We start from the raw sequence: 10,859 nt of genomic DNA, 5'->3' as shown, positions 1-10,859 counted from the left end.
GTTACTACTACTACTACTGCTACTACTGCTGTTGTTGCTGCTCTCCAGTTCCTGATTTACGGCACAACATGCCTCCAAACAAATGTGTCAACACCAAGTGTATTGAACAGTGTAACTAAAAACATTTAAAATTTCTCACAGTACTTAACAAACAGCAGACACACAACGCACACTCTCACACACATACAATTACCAAATGAAAGTTACTAGATAAAAGTTGAGTGGTGGCAGCGAGCAGCCCTGAGTGAAGCCTCAGAGTTGCTGTCTCGTCTCTTGATGGTCCACCAGTGACCTCACCAACTTTCCATTCAGCCTCCAGAATGGCCTTACATGTAGCAGGGAGACAAGATTACAGCAATGGAGCCCAGCATCCACCTGCTATTTAGACGTTATGAGTGATGGAGGCTAATCTCCCCCCTGAACGAGATTTCAGAGCCGTTTGCGCTTGTGTCCGAGTTGAGCGGCACCGCTTCAGAGTTCATGTTTTCTGTTCAACTTGGCTTCAACTAACGAGTTCAGCTAAGTCACATTTCACATTATTTCCCCCTTTTTAAATCTCTCTCTCTCTTTCTCCGGACCGTGAGGATCATCAATTCTCTGCACGTGAGTGAAAACATACAACCCTTAACCATTTCCATCACATTGTGCCATGCTGAGCCCACAATTTTGTTTCCATCACTTAAGGGGCCCCCCGCATTCACTTTCATTCATTCCCTGAGAATTAAACTAACCTTAAACCCTAAAAGAGTGACGTATGTTGTAGGGAGTTTTCAAATAACTGATTACTCTCAGTCTATAAAATTGCAGAAAATAAAGATATATAAATTAAGCTCAACCTGACATATTGAAAATGATGGTTTTTGTCCAGACAACAGTTCAAACCCACCAAAACTCAGTTTACTATCATAGAAGACAAAATAAAACAAGCAAATTCACATTTGAAATGAGTTTTTGACATTTTAGCTTCTAATGGAAAAAAAAAAAAACAAATAACTGCTCTCTATTATAATCTTTGTCTCTCTCTCTCTTTTATTCTCCATATGTTTCATCCGCCTCGCCTCTCCCACGTCACCCGAGGTGAGTCTGGAGCGGGGAAGACAGAAACACCAAGAAGGTGATTCAGTACCTGGCTGTCGTCCCTCCTCACACAAGGCAGAAGGACGCGAATCCTGTGAGTAGAAACGGCTTCAGAAACTCCATCGAGATGTTTCAAGCAATGTTTAAAGATTGCTCTTGAAACTGGATATGCAGTACATAGCAGCCAAGTAATAATTACATCCAACAAAACAAATGACAAATAGAAGTTAAATATATCACAATGATGAATTTCAAGAACAAAAACGCCACAGCGTCAGACTTAGACATGGTGTAACTGCCCAATATTTTCTTAGTAGTGATTTGACTCTTTCAAAGACTCATAACAATCTTACCTCTTCCCCATGGCTTACATCTTTCCCAAGGTAAAAATACTCCTTAAAGTAAAAGTACTCATATGCAGTGTGAGTAGAATAATAATAAATTCTACTATTCGATTAATTAGTTGATGCAATAAAATGTACGCACATTTAATGTTGTAGCTGTTTTAGGAGCTAATTTCAAGAAGTAATGTGAAGAAGAACATTTCATACTTTTTGTTTAAGATCTCAATTTGCACAGTACTAGGAACTACAGCTATAAAATGATAGGAATATAAACAATATTAACACATTATTAGGATAATGTGCTCTGAACAAATACTACCAGCTTCCACACTAACTTTATCAGCTATCAAATTAATTAAAATAAATTTATGATGGCATGAAATTCATTGCTCATGGAGAAAATAAAACTTTAAGTTAAAAGCAGAGTCCCAATTCGATGCTGGGTCTGTTTTTTATATAAGTTCTATGGTGTATAAAACCTCTTAAGCTGCTTAGATCGTGCATACACATATAATTTTTAAAAAACAAATGTCATTATGGAGATGCTACATATCGTAGGATCAGTTAGATTCTCCACAATTCAGTCATACAGTTCATTTTACGGAAACAAAAGTTTATTTTGAAGCAGTCATAAAGTCAGCAACACTCTCCGGCCACTGTATTAGGTACAACTGTTCAATGCTTGTTAACACAAATAGCTTCATCCCTTTCTACGGCAGTCTAAATGTTTCTCTCGCTCTAGATCAAATGAATGATTCATATTTTTATACAAATAATATTCATTCTGGTTGAAACAAACAAAGTAATAGGAGCTTATTTACCATTTTGCTGAGAAAGAGTATTTGTGGGAAAGGATTAAAGGCCTTTCCCAGATATAGGCAGGGTGAGTTCAGGGACTTAAGTAGGGCTGGGCAATAAAACAATAATGATGATTATCAATAATATAATTTTCCTCAATAACAATTTAATAAATATTCAATATATCGTCAATAAACATTTGCTTATATTCATTTGAAACAAACAAATTAGCACTTCATTTGTCTATTAAAATATTAATTTTGTTGAGGAAAAGAGGCCTGAAAGATTAACTAATCATATTTGTTGGAAAAGATAATGGTTTTGAATGTGCTAACTCAGATTTGTGAAGTGATCCACTGTATCAAGTGTTTGTCACATTCTGACCATAAAGAAGTTTAAACACATAATTAAGTTATAATATAATAATTTTCACTCAGGAGCAAAAATCTGCTTTTAAACTTGAAAGAAATGATTTGACTTTCATCCTGATAATTATCGATATCGAATGATATGAAATGTTTTTATCGTGATAACATTTTTGGCCATGTCGCCCAGCCCTAGATTTAAGCAAATAAAAGCTCGGGCTATTAATTGAAGTTTTACGGTATTCCAAGGAATAATTGTACACAGTATGAATTAATCGAAAACTAATTAAATTAACATTGTGTGCTTTACAGTGTATCTCTGCAGTGGTCATGTTTGTTTTTAGCCAACAAATATATTATGTGTGTCAGTTTCAGTTTAAATGCATTATACATTGTTTTTGCTGGAAGTATCTTCGGCTCCATAATGAATTTCCTCAGTGTAATAATAAATAAAATGTTACGTATGTTGTGATGTTAGCTTGAAGCTGTTCCACATTTTAGCAAACTTAACCGCTAAAAGTTTGGTTACTATCATATGAAAGACAGAGCCTTCATTTGAAACTGTACTAACTCATTTAAATGTGATGAACTACACTGTATCAGAGCACAAAATATTAAATCACATATTCTACTGTGCATGACAGGATTCAGTGGCTGCAGCTGTGGTCAAGGTGAGGACAGATTGTTGTTGTCTGTGCGTCTGCTGCTGCTGGAGCTTCTAATTGTTCTCACATCTATGACTGAAGATTTCTTTTTAAATCATAAAATAGCAGCGATTTCAGCAAAACAGGTGCAGGGAATGGAAAATGATCGTACTTACAAATGACCATTGAGCCAAGTCTTCATATCTTTCCAACAAGTTACAGCTGCTGTTCGCTCAGCTGCATATAATCCAGTGAAGAACTATCTGTGGTTTGTTTAGTTTTAAGGTTTAATGATGCTTGACCTCTGGTCCTGCTGCTCTGCTGCTTTTCAAGCTGTCATGCGGGCAGCCAATTTTGGGGAGATGCTAAATGTAGTACCTTCTTAAAAAGAAGACAAGTAAGTTGAAGATTCATTGAGTTTCTAACCAGTTTGTGTTCCTGTGTCTTTCTGCAGCCGCCACAGCAGCAGGGGGGATCTCTGGCCTACGTAAGTGTAAACTCTTTTACACTACTTAAAATTGAATGTGTCAGTCTTACATCTTGGTATGTATGTATTCAATTTAACGTGCTTATCGGCTGTCATGTGCATGTCTACTGTTAAATACACAGAATAGATAGATACACATAATATCGAGGGAACGATCATGAACATATTTAAATGATTATGGTATATTTGCAAGGATCTGCACCAAACAATTTATTTTTTATTGTAGAATAATTTTTGTAGACCAGGACATCTCTGCAGCACAACAATATTTAATTCAAAATAGTATTTTACAGGGTTCCCGCGACCCTGTAGGCAGGATAAGCGGTTGAAGATGGATGGATGGATGGATTTCTGACACACATTTTGCTTTTAACGACTACTGCAAATCTTATCAAAACGTTGCGATTCACGTTGCGATTTTGATAAGATTTCGATTCATTGTTCAGCCCTAATATAGTGCAATAATAATAATAATCAACACATTTATTTATAGAGCACTTTTCAAAATCCATGTTACAAAGTGCTTCACAAGGGCAGAAATATAAAACACAGTTAAAAACCAGAAAAAGAGTTGAGGCAGATAAAAACCATGGAATGAAAATACAGTAAAACGAAAATTTTATTTAAATATAATCACTAAAAGGTCAGATATAAGCAGGGCGAGAGGCAACGATCTTTTAAAGCAACAGTGAATTTCTGTAAAAGTTTAAAGAGGCTAAAACAGGAGTGATGTGATCACGTTTCTTTGTTCTGGTCAAAAGCCTGCCAGCTGAGGTCTATACAGTCTGGAGTGGATCAATAGATTTATGGTTCAAGCAAGTAAAAATGTGTGTAACCTTGTTATGGGTTGAAGGGGGAGCTGGAGAAGCAGCTGCTGCAGGCTAATCCCATCCTGGAGGCGTTTGGAAACGCCAAAACCATCAAGAACGATAACTCCTCAAGATTTGTAAGTTTTTAATCTGTTTCTAAGTCAGCGCTTTGACTTTGACTCACCACAGTAGTTAATGGTGTCATGTAGCTGCTGTTGTCTCCTCTGTCCACAGGGCAAGTTCATCAAGCTCAACTTTGATGTGACTGGCTATCTTGTTGGGGCTAATATTGACACCTGTATCCTTTTGATCAAATGTGTTAAAAATAACATAAAAATGATCTCAAAATAATATGCCTAGTGCCACTGTAACTGAAAACAGACATGGTTATCTACTTAACCCTCTCCTGACCCGAACAGACCTGCTGGAGAAGTCTCGCTGTATTCGTCAGGCCAACACTGAGAGAGCCTTTCACATCTTCTATTACATGGTGGCAGGGGCCAAAGACAAGCTGAGGGGTGAGCAGCTACAATATGAGCAAGATAAAAACACTATTTTTACTGTAAGATGGGTTTATAGAGTGAAAATAAAATATCAAGGAAATTGTAGCTTAGCTGTCTTACCCAGAGTGAGGTAAGATAAAACATCTGGTACTAAAATAGGTCTGTTTAGCCTAGCTCTGTATCAAGACTGAAGGCAGGGACAAGGGTGTAAATTTCATCTAACCATTGGGGGGGGGCAATAAACATAAACTTTCTCAAGCGAAAAAAGGGGCCACAAATAATAAAGCCAAAGTTGTAATTGCGCAGGATATGTGTACACAGAGGGAAGTCTTACTGCTATTAGTAGTGTAATATGGATAATATTACATACATATATGTATAATATGTACCTAGTCTTTTTACCATTGGTCAGTCACGGCCAAATTAGCTGAAAAGCAGCCTATTCCAGTCCAGAGGAGATCGATTGGCACATCTCTAGCTGTAGTGGGTGACTTACTATCAACAAGCTATTAGAAAGGCTACCAAACAAACTAGGTTACATTACAATAGGTAACATAGGACTCAAGGAAAAATACATCAGTTATCATATTTTTTTGTCATGATTTTATTAATTAATTTATATTAATTTATTAATGACTCTGCATCCTCTGTATTAAAGAGAAAGAATCACTTCATCTGATGTTTCAAGTGAATAAAACAGCCGTGCCAGCCTACTAAACGTTACTGGAGTTCCACAACTACTGAAGCGATTCAAACTTTCTCTCCCTATGGACTGTGTGTTGGTGATGTAAAGAGGGGAAGTAGGCAGTGGACCAAACCATTTTGAGGCAAAGGAGGGGGTACTCAAAATTTTTCTATAAACTTAAAACACACTTTTATGTTATTGGGGTGACCCCCCCACGGTCCCCCACTATTTCCGCCTATGGGCTTATGGGAACTGCTAGCTTAGCATTAAATCGAAAAAAGAATACCTTTGAAAAACTCTACATTGGACTTATTTGTTCTTATTTTCACAAAGCTGCTGTACATGTTAATCCATTCAGGTTTGTTCAAGACATTTTACAAACCTGTCGACCCGCCCACGTGGACAGGAAGATGCTACATGTTGTCACTGCACCCAGCTGTTGTTGGACCAAAGATGGCTCCAATGCAAACTGCTGATAAAACCAGTCTCGTTTTTAGCCATGCTGGCTCTAGAGCCTGTACATTCGTCATCTTGTTACATTTCTATTTCTATTTCAGTAAATATACATGTTGCACAGCAAATACATCTTTCATGTTTTTTGAATGCGTGTTTGTTCACTTTTGATGAAGCTAGGCCTGCAGGTTGCCCCGGCTTTCAGTCTATAAGCTAAGGATAAAAATAAAAACTTACAATTGCTACATATGTCAGAGGTCGCACGCCTCTGGAGCAACCAGGGGTTAAGTGTCTTGCTCAGGGACACAATGGTGGATGTGTCACAGTGGGGAATTGAACCGATGTGTCTTATCCACTGCGCCATCTGGACATCACCCCCTGGACATCTCTGTAGAAGATGAAAAATGATGTTGAGGTTATCAGCTTTGGGTCTGACAACTAGCAAACAAAAGGTATCATCAAAACTTTCACTTGGTGTGTTTGCGTGTGTGTGTTTTAGAGGAGCTTCTGCTGGAGGACTTCGGCAGCTATCGTTTCCTTTTGGCGGGTCACGTGGAGATCTCCGGTCAGGAAGATGACGAGATGTTTGATGAGACTCTGGAGGCCATGGACATCATGGGCTTCACCGAGGAGGAGAGACTAGGTACAAACTGCTCAGAGCCCACCAGAACCAACGTCACAATCGAAACCCTTTACTTGAACCCACTTTGCTCGCTCAGTAGGTCTCATAAATGACCATTTGTCCATCCACCCAAACACTTTCTAAATTACCTTTTTTCCGCCTTAAAGACAAGAAGTTATTGTTCTACTGAGAATATTACCACAAAAAAAACCCTCAGGAATATGAAAGAACAACATCAGGAAGTTAGAATGAACATAATCTTATGATTAATTATCTTAAGGTCACAGTTCAGAATCAAATTGAATTCATTTCAGGAAAGAGTGGGGAAAGAAAAATCACTGGAAAACCAAAGAGAAGCTGTCCAAATGTTCTCCAAATCTACTCCTGTCATAACAGATCCACACTTCCTATCTCCCTGAACACATAAAAAACATTTCAAAGAGAGCTCTGCAGCTGCCCAGCACATCTTACTGAAAAGTCTTTGATTATACTAACTGTGCAGCTGTATTGTGTTAGAAAATAGAAATATATGATCAGGACTCTGTACTAGAAGATATTTATAATTTCATCATTTGGCTCAGGCAAAAAACTCTAAGTACATTTGTAACATCATTTTAAATGTCACTCTTACTTTCCTGTTCCTCGCTGCAGGGATGTTAAAGGTGGTGTCCACTGTTCTCCAGCTGGGCAACGTCAAGATTGAGAAGGAGAGGAACAGTGAGCAGGCGACCATGCCTGACAACACGGGTAACCATTTTTAAAAAATACCAACACCAGCATTGTAATTGACCTTGTAAACATCTCTGACCTTTCCCGTGTCATGTTGCCCATCAACCCCAGCCGCCCAGAAGGTGTGTCACCTGCAGGGCATCAATGTCACCGACTTCACCCGCGCCATCCTCACCCCCGAATTAAAGTGGGCAGAGAGGTGGTGCAGAAGGCGCAGACCAAGCAGCAGGTGACAGCAAACCAAACCTCATTAACTCAGAAAATAAAGGCTCTTCTAGTATAATTACTTCTGAAATATGGTGGAGGAAAAATGGAAATACTCAAAGTATCTGAGGCTCTGAGTAAATGTACATAGTTAATGTCCTACTCTGAGCTTGAAGAAGTGTTTGTTTAACCCTTCTGTCGCATCACTATCATCCCAAAATGAATCGTAACAAATAATTTTACTGTCTCTCTTCACCCTTCACCCACATCCTCCTCCTCCAGGCTGATTTCGCGGTGGAGGCTCTGGCTAAGGCCATGTACGAGCGCCTGTTTCGTTGGATCCTGGCCAGAGTCAACAAGACGCTGGACAAGAGTAAGAGGCAGTCGACCTCCTTCCTGGGCATCCTGGACATTGCTGGCTTTGAGATTTTTGAGGTGAATTTAAAACAAACATTTAAATACTTTGAGTGTTTGTTTCATTGTATTTAGGTTGTTGTTCTAATCACTGCAACGTTTCTCTGCTTCAGGACAACTCCTTTGAGCAGCTCTGCATCAACTATACCAACGAGCGTCTGCAGCAGCTCTTCAACCACACCATGTTTGTCCTGGAGCAGGAGGAGTACAAGAGAGAGGGCATCGAGTGGAACTTCATCGACTTCGGCCTCGACCTGCAGCCCTGCATTGAGCTCATCGAGAGGCCGGTCAGGACGGACTGCACCCACACATGCATGGCCTGAAATGACTAATTATTTATAGATATATTTATAGTGAATCGGGGCCCACAATTATAAGGCAGATTTGCACAAATGTTAAATGCAGAAGAAAGACACCGTATCAAATGCAAAAAACAGGCTCTGTTTATGTACTCTACACCTGTAAGAACAAGCCAAGCAAGAAGTGATGCTTTTATTCTTAACTCAAAAAAGTCATATTTACAACCTTTAAAAAGCACTTACCTGCACTGCCTGTATCAGTCCCCACGTGCAAACCCAACTGTGGACAAATGAGCTAACCCTGATCAAAAATAACTGCTACTGATTATCTGTGTCCTTCACTGTCCTGCAGAACAACCCTCCAGGCATCCTGGCCCTGCTCGACGAGGAGTGCTGGTTCCCCAAAGCCACAGATTTTACCTTCGTGGACAAGCTGCTGAACACCCACACCGGTCACGTGAAATTCTCCAAACCCAAACAACACAAAGATAAACTGATGTTCAGTGTGCTGCACTACGCCGGTAAGGTAAGGATCACTGAAGGGGAACAGTTATAGTTTAGTTTACAATAAGGCCAGTAATATTCTCTGTTTTCTTATTGTCAACAATGAACAGACCAAAACCGACAATGAATATATCTACTAACAGCTATTGTTTGTCTCAAAGCCTGATGTCTCTTCTTCCTCTGATCCTTAGAGCTCCATTGTTGTCCAAAAACATTAAAACCCATCAGTGAGCCTCACTGCTGCACATGTTCCTTAATCACCATGAACACACACACTGAAGTTTATTCTGACTCAGACCTGCTGCCCCAAACTCACTAGAGCGCCACATGTGGATTCATAAAGAACTACAGTGAGCAGCCGTTGTGAGATGTTTTTAAATCTTCAGTATGAACCAATGGGCTCAGAGCTGAGCCACAGACAGGAAGTCAGGAAGTATTGATAGATGGACTGACAGAAAGAAAAATATAGTTAACGACAGCTTTATCGTTAGATTATTTTTTTTTTATTTGCTATCATGATCACCGTTAACAAGCATGACTTCCATCTACACTTCCAGGTCGACTATAATGCAGATAATTGGTTGACCAAGAACATGGATCCTCTGAATGACAATGTGACGGCTCTGCTTAACAACTCCTCCAGCAACTTCATCCAGGACCTGTGGAAAGACGGTCAGTACCACATGACGGGGCAACATGTCCTCATGTAGCTTTTCAACTGTAAATCTCACCGCAAATATCTCTGGTCCTAGTAACAAAATGTGGTGTAAATCTTCCTCCATGTCAGTGGATCGAGTGGTGGGTCTGGAGACCATAACCAAGATGTCAGAGAGTTCGGTGCCCAGCTCCACTAAATCCAAGAAAGGCATGTTCCGCACAGTGGGTCAGCTGTACAAGGAGTCGCTGGGCAAGCTGATGACCACGCTGCACAACACCCAGCCCAACTTTGTCCGCTGCATCATCCCCAACCACGAGAAGAGGGTCGGTCATCTACGTTTATTTGTTTTGCTCAAGCCAAAGCCAAATGAATCCATAAATGGTTTTAAGTTAAGCGACAGTCTACACAGAGATGTCTGTACACGCAATCAGTGCTTGTTGGTCTGCTGGTTGTGCTGCAGGCTGGGAAGATGGACTCCAACCTGGTGCTGGAGCAGCTCAGGTGTAACGGGGTGCTGGAGGGCATCCGAATCTGCAGACAGGGATTCCCCAACCGCATCGTGTTCCAGGAGTTCAGGCAGAGGTGAGGGAGCTGTCTGAGACCACATTCCTCAAATGTTATACTAATAATTATTCTTTAGAGGTATCAATAACAATAATCATAGTTCAGTTCATCCAGAATCTGTTTAAATAAATATAATATACAATCACCATCTGATTATTTCAAGTCTGGATTTATCCAAATAGCATCAAAATTTATTACAAATTTAGTTTAACTGACATAAAAGCATTAGATAACCCATATCTCTTTTTTAACCTTAAATTAAACATATTTATATTTTTTACCTCATACCTAGATTGTGTTACTCATCATTTCATTCTACAGTAAAGTGTTTTCTTGTTTGTAGATATGAGATTCTGGCTGCCAATGCCATCCCAAAAGGCTTCATGGATGGGAAGCAGGCATGCTGTCTGATGGTGAGCTGGAGGGAATACTAACACAGACTACTGCTGATACCAGTAAAACTAATTTGTTTTGACAAAGGTTCATGATGCCACTGATGGTCAGAAATCACCTGTATCAGTGTTACAGACCCGCATACTCACATACAGTGTTAAATGAAATTTGAGAGGATGTCAACAGTTTCCAAAACTGGAATGTACTGAAATCTACCGGACTACAAACCTGGATTACGACAGTGAACTTGCAAGAAGCTTTAAGCACACTCCACTTCTTTTCCTCTTGTCTCCTCATCTGCTCTCCT

At 39.7% G+C, this 10,859-nt stretch overlaps 1 protein-coding gene across 1 annotated transcript in view; it reads left to right on the top strand.

Moving 5' to 3' along the window:
• The window catches only part of LOC119894995 (myosin-11-like), a 50,453-nt gene that overhangs the window by 21,474 nt on the left and 18,120 nt on the right, over positions 1–10,859 (top strand). Inside the window, 15 exon segments of the mRNA XM_038707749.1 lie at positions 3,695–3,715; positions 4,569–4,661; positions 4,759–4,822; positions 4,944–5,042; positions 6,665–6,808; positions 7,439–7,534; positions 7,628–7,687; positions 7,690–7,745; positions 8,003–8,155; positions 8,248–8,421; positions 8,786–8,959; positions 9,495–9,609; positions 9,725–9,918; positions 10,056–10,177; positions 10,503–10,572. Coding sequence (XP_038563677.1) covers positions 3,695–3,715; positions 4,569–4,661; positions 4,759–4,822; positions 4,944–5,042; positions 6,665–6,808; positions 7,439–7,534; positions 7,628–7,687; positions 7,690–7,745; positions 8,003–8,155; positions 8,248–8,421; positions 8,786–8,959; positions 9,495–9,609; positions 9,725–9,918; positions 10,056–10,177; positions 10,503–10,572 — 1,635 coding nt within the window.

This window comes from Micropterus salmoides, unplaced genomic scaffold, assembly GCF_014851395.1.
Source record: "Micropterus salmoides isolate LMB-PRFRI ecotype aquatic unplaced genomic scaffold, ASM1485139v1 Ms_hic_scaffold_10, whole genome shotgun sequence".
Taxonomy (NCBI): Eukaryota; Metazoa; Chordata; class Actinopteri; order Centrarchiformes; family Centrarchidae; genus Micropterus; species Micropterus salmoides.
Note: the sequence above shows the minus strand (reverse complement) of the source record. Positions and strands in the feature narration are given on the sequence as shown.